Genomic DNA, 22,176 nt, shown 5'->3' with positions numbered 1-22,176 from the left:
GTCTCCTTCACTCCATCTGTGCTGTGTGCACCTTCCCACTCACACACAGACACCAAGCCCCTCCCCCTGCCACTCAGAACAACCACGATGAAAGATTAGAGCTCTGCTACCCGACCCGAGCCCGACATTATACATTGGGTTGGGAAGGGTAGGGTCTGTTTATTCATCTATAACTAGGATATGGCCAGGGCTCGGGTATCACTAAATTGATCACTAACATTTTGAAGCTGAGCCATTTGCTCGTGCTCTGCTGCACAGTACAGTCATATCTGACTAAGATCATAACATGATGTCAGAAGTGCTTCAACCTCATCAAATATAAAACAGGAGATATTATTTCACAGAAAATAATAATGTTCCTTGAGTTTAGAGCGGAAAAAAGTAGCTAACAGCTCACTGTTCTCTCATTTCTCGTCCTTGAGCAGAGCAGCCCAAGCCGAGCCGTTGCTATAGATACTCAGACTCAGAGCGCCATGACCTGCCTGCTCACAGGCAGAAAGTGACAGAATGAGAGGAGCAGCTAATGGATTTACTAATAGAGGAGGTTATTTTGGGTTTCGGGCTGGGCCTTAAGTTTAGTAGATGCAATCGGACCTGGGTAGGGTAGGGCCTGAATGTCGCAGGCCTGGGTAGGGTAGGGCCTGAATGTCGCAGGCCTGGGTAGGACTCGGGCTTAAAAATCATGCCAGTGCAGGGCTCTACTAAAAGATCACTTCTTCCTCTCTGACCATAAGCAGTTGCAACTCACTATTTGCATTTGATGTTTGGTCCAACAGAATCGGTCACATAGACACCGGAACACATTTAGATATTATTTTACTGTAATAGACAAGAACTTCACTTTTTTAACGATACCCTTTTTATGTTTCAACTCCCCAAATGTAAAACAGAGCAGACCATACTAAAATAGGAGTATCAATGAACATGATTTTGGGAAATGTATGCTTAGTTTCTGCTAACAGCATTTCCGGTACCAGTTTCCGGTAACATGACGTATGCTAGCAGCATTTTAGCCACAGACTGTTATGCGCTAGCAGCTGTCTAGTCTGTGTTTAAAAATGTGCAATGAGGATAAAAAGTCACATTTATATAAGGAATTGGCAACGCGTTCTCATTCTGAGAAATAAGCATCTTCTTATCCAGGTAGCCCACTTGATTTCAACATCTAAACAAAGTGAACAGGCTATGTTGTTTAAACAGTTGGAGACAGACAGGAGGATGTATTCATAACAGTTCAACTGTTCTACCTTGTTAGCAAGCAAATACATCCAAGGTGGCTAGACTTGAAATATAAAGATTAGATGGCTACTCACTAGCACGTGGGCTTGTGCTAGAGAGATTATTTATGAGACCTGTGTTAAATTTCTATAATGCCTGCTACCCAGTGGCGGTTCTAGCTTGTATGGAACCCCCCTTTCAACGCACCCCAAAAGACTCAATATATCACAAAAGATACAAAATATCAGCATCATATAGACATCTTTTTAGTAGCAACATACCTTTATCTTTTGCGCATTTCACCTCTTCTTCTTTCATATTTTTCCTAAACTGATGGCTTGGACCTTTTCTTAGCAATTTGTGTTGATTTGGCACTCGAGCATCAATACATTACCCATCCCCCAACACTGTCAATTCACCTTGGTGATGTGCAGACTGGTTTTATATTATTCTTAACAATTTCACACAAACCAGAAAAAAATGCAACAATATGTCTGTGAAACTATATATTCACAGTATTATGAATGAATTGTGGTTTATTTGGTAGCATTTCATAGTGTGACTGATTTTAGTACTGTACAAAGTTAGAGGAGCGCTATTTGATAGATTCCCCCGCCCCCCCTACCTCGGGCTTCCAGTGGGGAGACCTGAGGTCAACCTACCCCCGCCCCCTCCCCATTTTGTACTTCTGAGTGGGAGGCCTTCCCAGGCAGTAGTCTGCCTAGCTCACAAACTAGAATCAGGGCGCCCACTCCAACAAGATTAATTGACCCACAGTCCCACACGGTGACATGATATCATTGACGTGCAAATAAGCGATAGAAAACCGATCGCACAAATGTCCCCATTCCCCAAAAAATTGTGCGGGCGCCCCGTGCTGCCCTGGGCGGCTGCCCATGTCGCCCATACCTAAATCCACTACTGCTGCTACCAGAAGAAGGTCCTTATTAGTGGATGTGCATTGTGCATGGTTCTGGTTAAATTTCAAAATAAATCATGTTCATAGACAGATGTGAAAGCCAGATTAGTGATTATTGCAAAGAAAAGCAGGTTAAACTATTTTGATAAAATAATTAAATGATTAGTGGTAGTGGAAGGCTTATATTTAGCCTAGATATAATTTTACAAGCCCTGAATTCATTAGATTATTCCTGAGTGTTTGAAATGCAGTATATTGATCTTTAATTGTGCAACAAAGCTTATTTAGAGAAAGCATTTTTATTTTATTTTTTATCTATATATAGCGTGAATCGCCCATTAATTTGAAAAAAATCTAGATATGATTTTTAGGCCATATCGACCAACCTTACCACACCCTCACCTACAGACAGTATTTTTTGTACAACAAAGCATGGCATTGGAATCATCTTCCTATCTAGCCTGGGTGTGTGTGTGATCAAGAATCTGTTATAGCAGATGGCTATAATCTCCTGACTGTTTCTATGCAGAGTAGAACACAGACAGTAGCAACTGACTGACTGCAATAAACTCCATGTCTTTGCCCTATATGAGTCATCATTCTGTCAAATTGTAGATGATTTTTATTAGTATTCACTCTATATGACTGTAATGCATTCCACTATACATTCCAAAGGCAGTAGTTAGACAGGCGTTCTTCTATTTGATACACAGAAATATGGACTTCTCGTCTCGCTGCAGTGTGGGGGTAAACTGTGGTTTTATCCTTAAAGGAACACATCTGCGCTGATTATCAGTTCCTATCTGCAACATGAACACTTTCTTCTATCAGTTCCTACCTGCAACATGAGCACCACCGTCTTCACTATGTTCCACTGAGACTTCCGTCCATCCACGATGACTGTGAAGCCTCTTGCTTTACACTTATCACTGAAGAGAGGAGAGAAGATAGGAGAAAAAACATGGTGATTATGTCTACCTGTAATAATGTGTGCTCTTGCTCCATGAATCTGACACAAAGGATCCCAATCTGGCCCTTAAATAAGACAGTATCATATATGCAGATGAAGCAAGCATGCCTACAGCAATTGAATCCAGAACCTTGGTGCCACGCTGAGCCACAGAGGACCATAAAGCCAAGGTAAATACTGAACAGAAAGTGTGTGATCATCATGCAGAAGACATAAGCTTACATAGCATGATCCTTCTTAGCATATTATTTTGGTCATCTCTCCTACAGACTAATGTAGCAGAACTAGCTCAATCCAAATAAAATGCTATCTGCAACATGAACACTTCAATCCAAATAAAATGCTGAGAGGCCAATGAGTGTACAATATTGTTGCTATAGAAGTGCTTTTTCAAAGGCAATGGAGCCACCTATCAGCCACCTATCCTTAACTCAATGTACAGTATACTGAAGAAAAAAATAAATGCAACATGCATCAATTTCAAAGATTTTACTGAGTTACAGTTCATATGAGGAAATCAGTCAATTGAAATAAATGAATTAGGCCCTAATCTATGGATTTCACATGACTGAGAATACAGATATGTATCTGTTGGTCACAGATACCTGAAAAAAATGGGCCTCAGGATCTCGTCACGTTATTTTTGTGAATTCAAATTGCTATTGATAAAACGCAATTGTGTTTGTTGTCAGTAGATTATGCCTGCGAATACCATGACCCCACTGTCCCCATGGGACACTCTGTTCACAACGTAGACATCAGAAAACCGCTAGCCAACACGACGCCATCCACGTGGTCTGCGGTTCTGGGGTTGGTTGAACCTACTGCCAAATTCTCTAAAACGACTTGGGAAATTAACATTAAATTCTCTGGTGGACATTCCTGCAGTCAGCATGCCAATTGCATGCACCCCCAAAACGTGAGACATCTGTGACATTGTGTTGTGTGACAAAACTGCACATTTTAGAGTGGCCTTTTATTGTCCTCAGCACGATCATGCTGTTTAATCAGCTTCTTGATATGCCAAACCTGTCAGGTGGATGGATAATCTTGGCAAAGGAAAATGCCCACTAACAGGGATGTAAACACATTTGAGCACAACATTTGAGAGAAACAAGCTTTTGTGCATATGCAACATTTCTGGGATCTTTTATTTCAGCTCATGAAACATGGGACCACCACTTCATACAGTGGTGTAAAGTACTTATGTAAAAATACTTGAAAGTACTACTCAAGTAGTTTTTAGGGGGCATAGACATTTCCTTGTTTTAAAAAGAAAGCACATTTTTGTCAATTAGATTAACATCAAATTGATCAGAAATACAGTGTAGACATAGCTAATGTTGTAAATGACTATTGTAGCTGGAAACAGATGATTTTTAATGGAATATCCACATAGGCGTACAGAGGCCCATTATCAGCAACCATCACTCCTGTGTTCCATGGCACGTTGTGTTAGCTAATCCAAGTTTATCATTCTAAAAGGCTAATTGATCATTAGAAATAATTTTGCAATTATGTTAGCACAGCTGAAAACTGTTGTGCTAATTAAAGAAGCAATAACACTGGCCTTCTTTGGACTAGTTGAGTATCTGGAGCATCAGCATTTGTGGGTTCGATTACAGGCTCAAAGTGGCCATAAACAAAGAACTTTCTTCTGAAACTTGTCAGTCTATTCTTGTTCTGAGAAATTAAGGCTATTCCATGCGAGAAATTTCCAAGAAACTGAAGATCTCGTCCAATGCTGTGTACTCCTCCCTTCACAGAACAATTTCATCAAATAGTACCTGCAAAACACCAGTCTCAACGTCAACAGTGAAGAGGCGACTCCAGGATGCTGGCCTAGGCAGAGTTGCAAAGAAAAAGCCATATCTCAGACATGCCAAAAAAAAAGAAAAGATTAAGATGGGCAAAAGAACACAGACACTGGACAGAGGAACTCTGCCTAGAAGGCCAGCATTCCGGAGTTGCCTCTTCACTGTTGACATTGAGACTGGTGTTTTGCAGATACTATTTAATACAAATGTAATACAAAACATTTAAAACCTACATGGAAATTGCATAGGAGGAACTACCATGTGGGTACAAAATGTAAAATTACATAGAGTAATTAAAAAATATTTTGACGGAGAAGAAATGACTCCTTGTAAATTATAAGAAAGGAAGATGTTCTTAACCAAAAACGTATGTTTTGTGTGTTTGTTTTTTGTTTCCTGAGTGTGTGTGTATTGACAAGAGATTTATATTATAGACTCTAATTTTGGTAATAAGTGTTGTCAACAACAGTGATATTTGAAGCGTGACACTGGTATAAGACATTAGGTCTTCTGTATTCTCCAGTAGTAAATTGGAAGACGCTTCAGTATTAGTTCTAATACAAGGTATCAGGTGCCGTGACCAATTAAAAGGTACAAATACCATATCTACTCTCCGTGGAAGTGGGTATCACAACCTTGAATTTTTTTTTAAATTGACATATATTAGAGCCGTGAGTGAGGAAATCTAGACACTCTCGACACCGTTGAGAGGCGCAAAAATAACCACCATTGAAATGTCATCTGTTGTTTCTGACACTCCTGTAAAAGTAGGAATAGAAAAGGTAAACTATAACAAAGCCATAAAGGCACAAAAAAAAGCGCAAGAGCATTCTACCAATTCGGCATGAATATGAAAAAAATCTAATCATGGATAAAATTGGGCAGCATTTCCCTGCCGATGGAAAAATTCTAATCTAATAAATAATTCAGTGATGCTATTGTGAGTTGGCACAATGACATATAAGAAAAATCAAAAGCTCAATACACCAGCGTTTTGATGTTAGCATTCTATAACAAAAAAGCAAAACCGATAAAACCAAAAATATTAGATGTACTCAGCAGAATCGCACTAACCGTACCGTTAGTGACGTAAATTGAGTATTTAGTATACTTATTGGTCATAGTAGTATGCCAAATGTTCCCGGATGTCGTACTACATTCGGCAAAATACAAAGTATTTCTGAAGCCACGCCCATTCTGAAAATGGGCGTGGCTTCACAACATTTTAAAATGGCGGATAATATGCATTAGAAGTCCAACAAGAGTGGATAAAAATTAATTGCTTTAACTAATTATGACAAAAGTAAAGAAAATGTTGAGCAATGTTATAAAGTAATGACTTTTCAAATAAGTTACGTTACACGTTATGTTGGCTGACAATTTGTTAGTTACTCTATCCTTATGAACCACATAGAATATCATTACAGCAGTATGTACCGGTAATATATATTTGCTAGCTACCTAACGTTGGTTGGCTACTAATACATCAAACTTGTCAGTATATTAACTATATGCTATCCAACTACCCAACATTTATTGACTTGATTTTTCATGTCATTCTTAGCTTAGCTAAATGGTATAGTTGTTGTGCGTTCTCAATGGACATTGTTAATGTGGGTGGTAAATTCGCTCTGGCTATCTGCTCCAACGAAAAGAGAAAGAAAACCTTTAAAAGGGGTTGAATGACCTCTATTCTGACTTCCTGGTGAGGCCTAATCACCCTCAATAGAAAGACAGAAGACATTGGGTGAGATTTAAATGGGATATGTAAACGCTAATACTTAGGAAGAAGTTTATCATTGAACAATAGTCCTATGTGTGATTTGGAAAATGAAAAGGAGAAAGAGAGAGAGAGAGCGCTGGCCTGAGGGACACCTGTCTCTAGTCTATTTTACCATTACCTTATGGGATACAATTATTACCTTATGGAGTTATAAAGAGTTGTAATTATAATTTGATTTGTTATTCTAATTTGTTTATTTTTTATTGAACAGGCAGTGTTGTTGTTTTTTAATTACCGGTCCCCTGGGGCTTTTGGTAAATATGCAAATGTATTTCTTCACATGTCTGCTTATAAAACAAAGAAACTTTTTTCCCACCTCCAGTTTATATGAAGAAGTGTATTGCTGTTGTTGTGTTATTTGTTTGTTTTTGTCTTTGTTTGTTTTGATACAAATTTCACCAGATTGGGTCTACTGTACGGTTGGAATTTCTTCCTAAGGTCTAACTCTGCGGGGAGGTCACCAGTATGATAAGGGAGTATAAGCAAATTTGCAAAATGGTTTCAACAGTATTTCATTGGTTGATTTATGGCTTAGTTATCTTTTTTGCAATAATGCTTATTATAACTTATGTTAAAACTTCTTAGGGCTAGGCCCCTTTTTTCTCAATTTCCACCTGACTGACGTGCCCAAAGTGAACTGCCTGTTGCTCAGGCCCTGAAGCCAGGATATGCATATAATTGGTACCATTGGAAAGAAAACACATTGAAGTTTGTGGAAATGTTAAAATAATGTAGGAGAATATAACACAATATATATGGTAGGAGAAAATCCAAAGGAAAACCAACCGGAATGTTGTTTTGGAGAGCCCATGCTCTTACATTGGAAAATATAGGGGCATACTGAATTATAGCTCCCAGGATGCAATTTGACAGGGTCAGCAGTCTATTATCAAGGTTTCAGGCTGGTAACTTCCAAAACGAATAAGAAATAACAGTTTTAGTAGAGGGACACAATCTTGGAAATTCGTGTATCCGCGCGTGATGAAGACAGAATGCACCTGCTAAAATCGGTTTCCTATTGAACATACTTCTTTCCGTAAGAAATATTATAGTTTGATTACATTTTAGGGTATCTGTGGAGTAAATAGAAATGTATTTTGACTTGTTGAAACAAAGTTTAGGAGTAGATTTTTGGATTCCTTTCTCTGAACGAGTGGATTACTCAAATCGATGGCGCCAACAAAACAGACTTTTTGGGATATAAAGAAGGATTTTATCTAACAAAACGACACTACATGTCATAGCTGGGACCCTTTGGATGACAAATCAGAGGAAGATTTTCAAAAAGTAAGTGAATATTTAATCGCTATTTGTGAATTTATGAAACTTGGAAAATATTTTCACGTGTGGCGCCATCCTCAAACAATCGCATGGCATGCTTTCACTGTAATGGCTACTGTAAATCAGACAGTGCAGTTAGATTAACAAGAATTTAAGCTTTCAACTGATATAAGACACTTGTATGTCCCTAAATGTTTAATATCCTGATTTTTATGATTATTTATTTGAATTGTGCGGCCTCCAGTTTCACCGGAAGTTGTCCCGCTAGCGGGACGCCTAGCCCTAAGAAGTTTTAGAAATTGTGCAGCAAAACCGTAGACACAATTCTTTCCATGCCATTACTGACCCCTGAAGGAGATGCCCCAGAAACCTATTTACTTGATTTATTTCCTATGGCTGATTACATGTCTGATGAAGACGATGATAATCCATAACACCAAGGTAAAAACATTGAGTTAATGTTGCAGCATGTCTATAGGCCATGCCCACGATGCAGGTCATGTAAATGGTGATCCCATGGCTATGTAGACAGTGTCAACGAAGCGATACCCTTGTGTGTGGTGATAAAGAATGTACTGATGTTATGTTTAATTCATACGTTCATTTCCCCCTTCTGAGAATGAATTGCACTACGTGAAGGTATGAAACTCAATGACAACGGAGGTAATTTACAATTGTCATGTGCTAAGTGTAAGAAAGTCTTTCCTGTTCCCTATTTCCAAATCATGTTAATGCTTGTTTGATGAAAATGCTTGTGAGTAATTTTCCTTTAGGTTGAGACTTAGTCTCAAAATGGAGGAAATCTAGTGGAAAATTACATTAGACATACTATGCTGTTTTTACTCAGAAAATTGACCATTGTTATACACTATTGGTCAAAAGTTTTAGAACACCTACTCATTCTAGGGTTTTTCTTTATTTTTACTATTTTCTACATTGTAGAATAATAGTGAAGACATCACAACTATGAAATTACACATATGGAATCATGTAATAACCAAAAAAAGTATTAAACAAATCAAAATATACGTTATATTTGAGATTCTTCAAATAGCCACCTTGCCTTGATGACAGCTTTGCACACTCTTGGCATTCTCTCAACCAGCTTCATGCGGTAGTCACCTGGAATGCATTTCAATTAATAGGTGTGCCTTGTTAGAAGTTCATTTGTGGAATTTCTTTCCTTCTTAATGTGTTCGAACCAATCAATTGTGTTGTGACAAGGTAGAGGTGGTATACAGATGATGGCCCTATTTGGTAAAAAATCAAGTCCATATTATGGCAAGAACAGCTATGATGAAACTGACTCTCATGAGGACCGCCACAGGAATGGAAGACCCAGAGTTACCTCTGCTGCAGAGGATAAGTTCATTAGAGTTACCAGCCCCAAAAATTGCAGCCCAAATAAATGCTTCACAGAGTTCAAGTTACAGACATCAGGCCTTCATGGTCAAATTGCTTCAAAGAAACCACTACCAAAGGACACCAATAAGAAGAAGAGACTTGCCCGCCATAAAGGATGGAGGAGGTGTTACGGTATGGGGGTGCTATGCTATTGACACTGTCTGTGATTTATTTAGAATTCAAGGCACACTTAACCAGCATGGCTACCACAGCATTCTGCAGCGATATGCCATTCCATCTGGTTTGGGCTCAGTGGGACTATCATTTGTTTTTCAACAGGACAATAACCCAACACACCTCCAGGCTGTGTAAGGGCTATTTTACCAAGAAGGAGAGTGATTGAGTACTGCATCAAATGACTTGGCCTCCACAATCCCATGACCACAACCAAATTGAGGTGGTTTGTGATGAGTCAACCCGCAGAGTGAAGGAAAAGCAGCACACAAGTGCTCAGCATATGTGGGAACTCCTTCAAGACTGTTGGAAAAGCATTCCAGCTGAAGCTGATTGAGAGAATGTCAAGAATGTGCAAATCTGTCATATAAAATAAAATATATTTTGATTTCTTTAACAATTTTTTGGTTACTACATGATTCCATATGTGTTATTTCATAGTTCTACAATGTCAAAAATAGTAAAAATAAAGAAAAACCTTTGAATGAGTAGGTGTTCTAAAACTTTTGACCGCTAGTGTATGTTTTTTGCTTATGCAGGCTTGTTGTCTTGTGTGACTTAGCTATACATCTGGGCATACAGATTAGAGCCGGGTGCGACCGCAGTATGTGACATCCCGTTTGTACTAGCTGCAGGAAATCCTCTGTGTGGAATCTTGCAGGAAGGAACACACGATGTTGGCAATGTCAGCTAGCTTAATCTACACAGACAAGCTAAATGCCTTTTATACACTCTGTTCCCCACCCCTGTTTGCACACATCTGCTAACTACCACATAGACAAAGAGGTTGGACTTTTCTTTGACAGCTGAGAGCCAACTCTGTTCGTTGGTCCTTAACTATGCATTGTTGAAGTGCATAGTTAACCGCTCCATTTTTGCAAATCTTATAAGTTGTTGTTTGAAGATTCTGCAGTCTCTCTTCCCCGTGAACAGATAAAATACCCTACATCCCTCATTCCTTTCCTGGATTTAGATTTTGTAATTATCCACAATCGCTTTTGTTCGCACCAACAATGTTACCTCCAGCTACTTCCCTCTCCACACGGGGGCCAGCACAAGGTGTCCTTATATACTGACAATCTTCTTTTATACATCTCTAATCAGTGTAGATGAAGGGGAGGAGACAGGTTCATTTTTAAGCCTTGAGCCAATTGAGACATGGATTGTGTATGTGTGCCATTCAGAGGGTGAATGGGCAAGACAAAATATTTAAGTGTTAGGTGCCAGGCACACCGGTTTGAGTGTGTCAAGAACTGCAACGCTGATGGGTTTTTCACACTCAGCAGTTTCACGTGTGTATCAAGAATGGTTCACCACCCAAAGGAAATCCAGCCAACTTGACACAACTGTGGGACGCATTGGAGTCAACATGGGCCAGCATCCCTGTGAAACGCTTTCAACACCTTGTAGAGTCCATGTCCCGACGAATTGAGGCTGTTCTGAGGGCAAAAGGGGGTGCAACTCAATATTAGGAAGGTGTTCCTAATATTTTGTTCTCTCAGTGTATGTGTCTAGATGTATATAAGTCAATGATGATAATACAGGGTGTGCTAGTAATGGGATCTTACCTGGGGATGCCAAGGAGGTAATCCAACGTGGAGCTGAGCTCCTCCATACTGGTCTGTTCTGTACATAGTGGAATGGTAAGGATCAGCCCACTGCGTCTGTCCTTGCCTCCTGTGAATGTGAAACAACCAGAAAATAAACTCTTAGTCACCTTATGCAGAAATAAAAATGAAATAAATAATTGTATTTCTCATTGAAATAAAATCTATTTTTCAAGAGAGACCTGGTGTATTTTCCGTAGTGGGTGTACCCATTAGTGTACCAGTCAAATTGCCATGGTCAGAGGTTCCAAGGCCGTTCTAATCGTAATTCTAAGGTATCTACATGGATTCATTGTACGAGTCATTAACAATGAATCTTCAGAGAATGCACACTAAAAATTGTGTGTAAAATAACAGTCATATAACGGCAGGTTTGGAGAAGGTCAGGCAGAACCAAGTATTATAAGTACGGCCTGTCAAGAATCAACTATTAAAGGAGGAGTAGCGTCTTGTTAATGCCAAGGAGAGCTGCAATGATGGTGGGAGCTCTGCCTCTGGGTGCATCCCAAATGGTGCCCTATTTGTGCACTACTTTTGACTCCGATCCAAAAATGTTGAGGACCTCTTTGCCGCAGAGACAAAAGTTTGTTGTTTCCAGCAATTCTAGATATTTTGCAATGGCTTATGCCGTTACCTCCTTTCTAAGTGACTCAAATATTATAACAAAATCTATGGGCAGCACATGCCATGACATTATGGGGAAAAGCAATTCTCCATGACTCTATTTTTTATTTTGGTGATTATAAGTTCTCAAAGATGATCTTATTTAAAAATATATAGCTCCATTATCTTTTCTACATACTTTATATGTGGTTTTAGTCATTTAAGTTTACACTGAAAATGCTTTACCATCCAAATGAAATAAAATAAAAATACATATATATATATATATATATATATATATATATATATATATACACTGCTCAAAAAAAAAAGGGAACACTTAAACAACACATCCTAGATCTGAATGAAAGAAATAATCTTATTAAATACTTTTTTCTTTACATAGTTGAATGTGCTGACAACAAAATCACACAAAGATAATCAATGGAAATCCAATTTATCAACCCATGGAGGTCTGGATTTGGAGTCACACTCAAAATTAAAGTGGAAAACCACACTACAGGCTGATCCAACTTTGATGTAATGTCCTTAAAACAAGTCAAAATGAGGCTCAGTAGTGTGTGTGGTCTCCACGTGCCTGTATGACCTCCCTACAACGCCTGGGCATGCTCCTGATGAGGTGGCGGATGGTGTCCTGAGGGATCTCCTCCCAGACCTGGACTAAAGCATCCGCCAACTCCTGGACAGTCTGTGGTGCAACGTGGCGTTGGTGGATGGAGCGAGACATGATGTCCCAGATGTGCTCAATTGGATTCAGGTCTGGGGAACGGGCGGGCCAGTCCATAGCATCAATGCCTTCCTCTTGCAGGAACTGCTGACACACTCCAGCCACATGAGGTCTAGCATTGTCTTGCATGAGGAGGAACCCAGGGCCAACCGCACCAGCATATGGTCTCACAAGGGGTCTGAGGATCTCATCTCGGTACCTAATGGCAGTCAGGCTACCTCTGGCGAGCACTTGGAGGGCTGTGCGGCCCCCCAAAGAAATGCCACCCCACACCATGACTGACCCACCGCCAAACCGGTCATGCTGGAGGATGTTGCAGGCAGCAGAACGTTCTAATAAAGGGAACACTTAAACAACACAATGTAACTCCAAGTCAATCACACTTCTGTGAAATCAAACTGTCCACTTAGGAAGCAACACTGATTGACAATAAATTTCACATGCTGTTGTGCAAATGGAATAGACAACAGGTGGAAATTATAGGCAATTAGCAAGACACCCCCAATAAAGGAGTGGTTCTACAGGTGGGGACCACAGACCACTTCTCAGTTCCTATGCTTCCTGGCTGATGTTTTGGTCACTTTTGAATGCTGGCGGTGCCTTCACTCTAGTGGTAGCATGAGACGGAGTCTACAACCCACACAAGTGACTCAGGTAGTGCAGCTCATCCAGGATGGCACATCAATGCGAGCTGTGGCAAGAAGGTTTGCTGTGTCTGTCAGCGTAGTGTCCAGAGCATGGAGGCGCTACCAGGAGACAGGCCAGTACATCAGGAGACGTGGAGGAGGCCGTAGGAGGGCAACAACCCAGCAGCAGGACCGCTACCTCCGCCTTTGTGCAAGGAGGAGCAGGAGGAGCACTGCCAGAGCCCTAAAAAATGACCTCCAGCAGGCCACAAATGTGCATGTGTCTGCTCAAACGGTCAGAAACAGACTCCATGAGGGTGGTATGAGGGCCCGACGTCCACAGGTGGGGGTTGTGCTTACAGCCCAACACCGTGCAGGACGTTTGGCATTTGCCAGAGAACACCAAGATTGGAAAATTCGCCACTGGCGCCCTGTGCTCTTCACAGATGAAAGCAGGTTCACACTGAGCACAGGTGACAGACGTGACAGTCTGGAGACGCCGTGGAGAACGTTCTGCTGCCTGCAACATCCTCCAGCATGACCGGTTTGGCGGTGGGTCAGTCATGGTGTGGGGTGGCATTTCTTTGGGGGGCCGCACAGCCCTCCATGTGCTCGCCAGAGGTAGCCTGACTGCCATTAGGTACCGAGATGAGATCCTCAGACCCCTTGTGAGACCATATGCTGGTGCGGTTGGCCCTGGGTTCCTCCTAATGCAAGACAATGCTAGACCTCATGTGGCTGGAGTGTGTCAGCAGTTCCTGCAAGAGGAAGGCATTGATGCTATGGACTGGCCCGCCCGTTCCCCAGACCTGAATCCAATTGAGCACATCTGGGACATCATGTCTCGCTCCATCCACCAACGCCACGTTGCACCACAGACTGTCCAGGAGTTGGCGGATGCTTTGGTCTGGGAGGAGATCCCTCAGGAGACCATCCGCCACCTCATCAGGAGCATGCCCAGGCGCTGTAGGGAGGTCATACAGGCACGTGGAGGCCACACACACTACTGAGCCTCATTTTGACTTGTGTTAAGGACATTACATCAAAGTTGGATCAGCCTGTAGTGTGGTTTTCCACTTTAATTTTGAGTGTGACTCCAAATCCAGACCTCCATGGGTTGATAAATTGGATTTCCATTGATTATTTTTGTGTGATTTTGTTGTCAGCACATTCAACTATGTAAAGAAACAAGTATTTAATAAGATTATTTCATTCATTCAGATCTAGGATGTGTTATTATAGTGTTCCCTTTATTTTTTTGAGCAGTATATATATATATATATATATATATATATATATATGACTCCAGTTTAGCTGACTCCTTTTGGAGAAGTCATTAGCCGAGGGGTTCAAATACTTTTCCCAACCTACACTGTGAATGTTTAAATGGTGTATTCAATATACACAAGAAAAGTACAATAATTTGTGTGTTATTAGTTTAAGCACACTGTGTTTGTCTATTGTTGTGACTTAGATGAAGATCAGATCACATGTTATGACCAATTTATGCAGAAATCCAGGTAATTCCAAAGGTTTCACATACTTTTTCTTGTCACTATATATCGTTTTTTTTTCATCATATTTTTTGGAGAGGCGAAAGGGGAATCACTGATTACAGTTGTTTGTCCCTCTTGGAAAAGGAGGACCGAGCACGCCCCTATTCTCATCGACAGGGCTGTGGTGGAGCAGGTTGAGAGCTTCAAGTTCCTTGGCGTCCACATCACCATTAAATTAACATGGTCCAAGCACACCAAGACAGTCATGAAGAGGGCACAACAAAACCTATTCCCTCTCAGGAGACTGAAAAGTTTTAGCATGGGTCCTCAGATCCTCAAAAAGTTCTACAGCTGCACCATCGAGAGCATCCTGACTGGTTGCATCTCACTGCCTGGTATGGCAACTGCTCGGCCTACGACCGCAAGGCACTACAGAGGGTAGTGCGTACGGCCCAATACATCACTGGGGCCAAGCTTCCTGCCATCCAGGATCTCTATACCACGCAGTGTCTGAGGAAAGCCCTAAAAATTGTCAAAGACTCCAGCCACCCTAGTCATAGACTGTTCTGTCTGCTACCACACGGCAAGCAGTACCGGAGTGCCAAGTCTAGAGGCTTCTAAACAGCTTCTACCCCCAAGCCATAATACTCCTGGACATCTAATCAAATGGATACCCAGACTATTTGCATTGCCACCCCCCCCTTTAACGCTGCTGCTACTCTCTGTTATTATCTATGCATAGTCACTTTAATAACTCTACCTACATGTACATACTACCTCAATTACCTTGACTAACCGGTGCCCCCGCACATTGACTCTGTACCGATACCCCCTGTATATAGCCCCGCTATTGTTATTATTAATTGTTTGTTACTTTTATTTCTTAATTTATTTTAGGTATTTTTCTTAACTGCATTGTTGGTTAAGGGATTGTAAGTAAGCGTTTCACTGTGAGGTCTACACCTGTTGTATTCGACATATGTGACAATTTGATTTGATTTGAATAGTCCGAATGAATCTAACATAAATCTGTTATAAATTTTGACGTTTTTGCAGAAGAGGACTTTAGCTAAGATGTTGGGTGTAGTACTTTTCAAGTGAAAAAATGTGCATGAAAACTAGTAGTGCACTGCAGACAGTAGGGTCTCGTTGCTGCTGAGCTCTCTAATCTCTCTCGTTGAATGACAGCAAACACTTCATTGAAGAATCCTGTCCATAGTTCCCACCCCTACAGCTACCGAACTACGACATGCCTCAAGAAAAACTGTGAGCGTGAACAGCCAACAAACACCCTGCCGAACACCAAAACTAACAAAAAGGCCCATAAAAAGCTCTCATTTCTCATAACATATCTGTATAATTGTGAGGGGGATGAACCACATGTCAAGGCTAAAATGGTAAAAGCAACAACTCTTGTTCTCATCAAAGTTAGTTTAGTGTCCACTATGAGTCAGTGATGTAAAAGCAATAGCTCTTTGTCAAAGTTAGTCTTCTGTCAAGCCAGTGTGAGTCAGTCAGCGGTATAGTCATGTACATACACTTGATGACTAGAGAAGTAAAAGCAACTCCTCATCAAAGTTAGTCTTCTGTCAAGCCAGAGTAAGTCAGGCAGTAACCTTGTCACAACACTTCCCTGAATGAAAAGCAGCAGCTTTGTTCATTGTTTTTCTTTTATATGTGTAAGAGTCTAAACACGGAAAACCACATGATTGAGTGTTGTGATTTTCCTGAAACAATTATGCGTCTGTTTGAGACCTTTTCCAGTCTGGAAATAACAACAAAACAATTTTAAACTAGCAGAAGTCTTTATTTAACGCTCACTGGCAAATGTTGAAGTATTCAAACATTTATGTCTAAACTATTTTGCCAAAATTAGAAACTCAATCTCAAGAGAAACCCCATTCACTCTCTAAAGAAATCAGTGTGAAGTATATAACGTACAGCAGCTCAATCCAAAACATTGTTATCTTAGTAGCAAACAAGATAATAATAGCTATTACCATCAAAACAAATTATATATTGTCAATATTTGTGAACTGAACTATTAGCTTTCATTAGACTTTCAGTGTCACAAGTAGAATAAAGATATATTCTATTCTAATGCCACAAGCCTTCGTTGTGTTGTGTATCTAGCGCCTGGTAAGTCAGTGAGAGCTTCAACAGTATTCTGAACACTCAGCATCTCTGGAGAGTCCCTCTCTGATGCAGTCCTGATGCCGTGACCTTCAAATCAGAGTCATCCACATGATGAGAAAACTGATTCGGGCAGCAGGCAGGGCAGAACAGGCCATTATCATTCACCTTCATCACAACACACTGCCTGCCAGCACCAAGAGTAGAGAGGGGTATTTATCAGACCACCAAGGACTAGCTACTACACTCCTAGACCAAGAACTACTGCACTACACTACACTCCCTTCAGAGGCTAGAGAGGGAGGAGGACACGTCAATACCACTGCAACTTCAAATGGTTGTGCCCTTGTACAACTATGATGATTAAACAACGTGATGAAAGTGAGAGTTAGATGTGTGGTACACATAAAGCTTGACAATCCTGGGATTAATATGAGCCTGCAAGTGTATTTTTTTGTCTACTCTGCCTGCCTTCTACTTCTTTGATAATGCTCACTCTCATTGCTGTACTGTTATTTCACTGACTGGAATTGTTCAATAAGCAACACAGAAAGTTCTTGGGCCAGTTGCATGAGCTAGGACCAACGCATAGTAGTAATACTATAATTACTAATAGTAATTAGTGGATGTGGCACTACTTTTGGGCATTTCTTTTTAAAGATGATCACTGGCAATGTTACAATGTTACAATGTAAATGCAGTGCAGGCCATTCCAAAAAGCCATTTCAGTTAACAGTAAACATATCCATTTTTGACTGATTGGAGCATGTTATTACCTGACAAGAAGGCTAGGCGTTTCTTCAGAATGGGCAGTATGTTGGTGGCATCCATCCTGGCAAGTTCCGCCCTTCAGTCTGAAAAGTAAAGATGTAGGTATAGCAAAGCAGGTGACGCACATAATAATACTGACATGATCACTCACACACACACACAACATAACATTTAGAACTGTGATCACTTTGTCAATGAAAAGCCAAATGATACAATGAAAAGCCAAGATGATTTACCTTCCTAGAAATCACAGATACCTCCTTCAAACCTTTCCTTCTGGGCCCATGTTCTGTAATGAGGACAAAGAGATAAGAACAAGTCAACACTATAGATAAGTTGCAACTAGCTCAATATTGACAATCATATTGACAAACGAATCATCCCCTAATGTGGAATCAAGACATACCTTATTACTTTGTGAGATCAAAACAATCTCCAGGCACTTAGGTAGGCTACAGTATCAAGTTATGAAGTAGGAAGAAGGAAGTGTAACTGTTCTGTTCTATTGTATTCCGTTAGCGTCAAATACACTAATAAACTTACTTGATTCTGCTAAACAAGCGGGGGGAGGATTACCCATTTGGGCTGTTATCAATAACATGTCTTGTCTTCACTGAACTGAATGATACACAAACCACTGCAGTACATCATCATATCCTTTCGGTCAAATCTGTTTTTATCCCAAAGACTGCAGAATGATAGATTTACATGGTTGCTGGCCAAATCAGTGTCGGGAAACATTTGAAACCCATTAGTAGATTGAAATGCAACAAACGCTGACTTACTGCACAGTACTGAGCCACCCACTGGCATATTATCATAGATTACATGCCAAATGACACCCTATGGGCCCTGGTCAAAAGTAGTGCACTATATAGGGAATAGGGTACCATCTGGGATGAAGACCTGTTTTACTGTACCTTCTTCTCTCTAACTTGCATGTAGCCTAGTTTAATTTTGGGTTCATCCAGACTACAGTTATCAAACCACTATCACCATTAATAATGAAATAACCTTGTCCTTGTGTCATATATTATTAGAGAAAGTTGGGTTTGCTTTTCTTCCTGGAAAGTTAGTGTCTGAGCTAATATATCTAGATCAAATATGTGCATGATGTGTAAAGTGTGTTGACTGCCAGAGGCTACTGTAATTAGCAGTGGTGTAAAGTATTTAAATAAAAATACTTTAAAGTACTACTTAAGTAGTTTTTTGGGGTATCAGTACTTTTCTTTACTATTTATATTTTTGGCAACTTTTACTTTTACTTCACTACATTCCTAAAGAAAATAATGTACTTTTTACTCCATACATTTTCCCTGACACCCAAAAGTAGTCATTACATGTTGACAGGTGGTCCAATTCACACACTTATCAAGAGAACATCCCTGGTCATCCCTACTACCTCTGGTCTGGCGGACTCACTAAACACAAATGCTTTGTTTGTAAATTATATCTGTTGCAGTGTGCCCCTGGCTATCCCTTAATTAAAAAAAAAAACATGAAAATTGTGTAGTCTGGTTTGCTTAATATAAGGAATTTGAAATGATTTATACTTTTACTTTTGATACTTAAGTAGATTTAAAACCAAATACTTTTAGACTTTTACTCAAGTAGTGTTTTACTGGGTGACTGTCACTTTTACTTGAGTCATTTTCTATTAAGGTATCCTTACTAAGTATGACAATTGAGTACTTTTTCCACCACTGGTATGGTAAATAGCCACTGGATAATCTCACTCATATTCTCATACTCCAAGAATAAATAGTTATTCCTATTTGGAGGCTGTAATTGATGACAATAACAATGCTTCTTATTTTGATAAAAGGCATAATATTGTCAATTTGAATATTAGACTGCTACCAAAGCATTGATAATAGTTTTCCTTGGGTTCAAAGGTTGGCTACAGTAATTCGATAATGATGACATTTTCAATGACATTACCAATGGCCACGACGCATTGGCTAGGTATGAAAGGGGCGTTTAGGAGGGTAGGCAATAATAGGCATGGTTGAGAATAAACAGACATACATTTTCTTACATTTAGGTTAAATTGCAAGTTTCGATATTAGGCTATCCTTATTTGTTGGTAGATCACTGTACAATGGTTTTATAGCCAGGCACACAGCTATAGCCACGAGACAAAAGCCCTGAAATCGAAGGACCCACCTCCATGGCCTGTTCATCGCTCGAGCTCGTTTCGTAAATTCTATAATGTAAGACCCTCTTCATGATGTATGAAATGTATGATGATATAGCTACACATTTGCTCACCGGTGCTGAATAAGAAGCAGTAGCAGTATCACTGTGGCAGTAGCACGAGGTTTTCCCCCAACAACTGGCTAGTGGCTACACAACCAATAGAAGCAATAAAACACTGTTGCATTAGACTAGGCTATTGCAGACACAATGACATTGAATCTCGCTCTAACCGTGTTCCCGTTATAATCCTTGATAATGGTGCATTGTAACGACCGAAGGGACGATTTCGTTCTTACCTCAGACGAAACAGGACGAAGTATGTACCGTTACACGATGTTGAATCAATCAATGTAGTTTGTAGGAGGAGCAGCAGTAGGCAGCTGTTTCTAGTGAAAAAAAATTATCTGACCGAGTTCCACAGATTTTTTTTTGGACTGTTAGCCTACGCGATCACATCTATGTGATCACATCTTTCAAGGCTTTAGACGCCGTTATAAAAATTGTATGCTCAAAAGTTACAACTCAGCCATATCGACACTGGATTTGCTATTGAAATATGGTTTGTTTTCAGGGGGCTGGACTTTTACTACAGAGGCCACTCCCAAACGGACAGTCTCTGCCCGGTAGAAACGGATTCAATGAGCCGTTTTCCATTCAAATGAAAAATATGGAAACTGTCAGAATTTTTTATTTATAAAACAATACTTTTTATTATCATATATAATGACAGTGAGGGTAAAACATTTTATTGTTTAAAAAGGGAAGATTGAAGTCAAACGGGTAGTTGTTACATAAACATTTTATATTAGATGTTTTATAAAGCTATACGTTATAACATGTTTAGAAACATTTTATTATTATTTAAGAGACAGTAGGCTAGGTAACGCTACCCTAAAATGGTCTATAAATAGTTTATAAACTGTTAACTAGGCTTATACGTTTATGGATAGTTTATACAGCTGTAATAAACAGTAGGCAAGGTAATTATAGTCACTATTTTAATTATTATTCATGTGTTCATTCATGTGTAATTGTGTATTTGTTATTTAGATGCAACTGATGAAGATAAGAAACACACAAATAAGTATGTTCTCTGATAAAAGCAGAAAATGTATGTTTTGAAAATGTCCTCCCAAGTCAACAATCAAACTAATTTCCAACAATAGACTTTGTATATGGTCCCTTAATTTAAATTCGTTACATGTTTAATATGTGTTTTCTATAGTAATGAGGTGTGCAGCGTATTTAGGATTATTGTGTCTCTGAAGAACCACTAGATGTCTCTGCCTTTCTATTCAAAGCTGTTATAAAATGTTCCCTGCTCACATTTGCCCACTGCATTCAGCAGTTCTGATTCAGGGCAGGCATGTTTTTATATGACGTAGCATACAACATGTTGACTGTCATTCTGATCCTACGTAGCTAATTTACAAAAACTGCATTAGTGCTTTAAATATTACACTGAACAAAAATATAAAAGCAGCATTTCAAAGATTTGAATGAGTTACAGTTCATATAAGGAAATCAGTCAATTTAAATAAATTAATTAGGCCCTAATCTATGGATTTCACATGACTGGAATACAGATATGCATCTGTTGGTCACAGATACCTTAAAAAAAAGCTGACCACCATTTGCCTCATGCAGTGCAACACATCTCCTTCGCATAGAGTTGATCAGGCTGTTGATTATGGCCTGTGGAATGTTGTCCCAATCATTTTCAATGACTGTGCGAAGTTGCTAGATATTGGCGGGAACTGGAACACGCTGTTGTACACGTCGATCCAGAGCATCCCAAACATGCTCAATGGGTGAAGTGTCTGGTAAGTATGCAGGCCATGGAAGAACTGGGACATTTTCAGCTTCCAGGAATTGTGTACAGATCCTTGCAACATGGGGCCGTGCATTATCATGCTCAAACATGAGGTGATGGCGGCGGATGAATGGCGCAACAATGGTCCTAAGGATCTCATCACGGCATCTCTGTGCATTCATATTGCCTCCAATAAAATGCAATTGTATTTGTTGTCCGTAGCTTATGCCTGCCCATACCATAACCCCACCGCCACCAGGGGCACTCTGTTCACAACGTTGACATCAGCAAACCGCTCGCCCACATGATTCCCCCGTGAAGAGCACACTTCTCCAGCTTGCCAGTGGCCGTCGAAGGTGAGCATATGCCCACTGAAGTCGCTTACGACGCCGAACTGTAGTCAGGTCAAAACCCTGGAGAGGACGACGAGCACGCAGATGAGCTTCCTTCCCGTTCAGAAATTCTTTGGTTGTGCAAACCCACAGTTTCATCACCTGTCCAGGTGGTTGGTCTCAGTCGATCCCGCAAGTGAAGAAGCCGGATGTGTAGATCCTGGGCTGGCGGGATTACACGTGGTCTCCAGTTGTGAGGCCGGTAGGACGTACTGCCAAATT

The 22,176-nt window shown here is 40.2% G+C and overlaps 1 protein-coding gene across 3 annotated transcripts in view; it reads right to left on the bottom strand.

Moving 5' to 3' along the window:
* Nucleotides 1-20,321, bottom strand: part of LOC106582273 (SEC14 domain and spectrin repeat-containing protein 1) — a 60,787-nt gene extending 40,466 nt beyond the window's left edge. For 2 of the 3 annotated variants that reach the window (XM_014165177.3, XM_014165179.3), the window contains exons 1-5: nucleotides 20,046-20,321; nucleotides 17,787-17,839; nucleotides 17,556-17,633; nucleotides 11,135-11,243; nucleotides 2,976-3,066 (exon numbers count right to left, since the gene is read on the bottom strand). In XM_014165177.3, coding sequence (XP_014020652.2) covers nucleotides 2,976-3,066; nucleotides 11,135-11,243; nucleotides 17,556-17,610 — 255 coding nt within the window. In that variant the 5' untranslated portion in view covers nucleotides 17,611-17,633; nucleotides 17,787-17,839; nucleotides 20,046-20,321. Of the gene's footprint in view, nucleotides 1-2,975; nucleotides 3,067-11,134; nucleotides 11,244-17,555; nucleotides 17,634-17,786; nucleotides 17,840-19,821; nucleotides 19,897-20,045 lie in introns of all 3 variants that reach the window. The other variant, XM_014165178.3, reaches the window with a different exon arrangement.
* Nucleotides 20,322-22,176: the final 1,855 nt, after the last annotated feature.

The sequence above is a fragment of the Salmo salar genome, chromosome 21, assembly GCF_965601325.2.
Source record: "Salmo salar chromosome 21, fSalSal1, whole genome shotgun sequence".
Lineage (NCBI taxonomy): Eukaryota > Metazoa > Chordata > Actinopteri > Salmoniformes > Salmonidae > Salmo > Salmo salar.
Note: the sequence above shows the minus strand (reverse complement) of the source record. Positions and strands in the feature narration are given on the sequence as shown.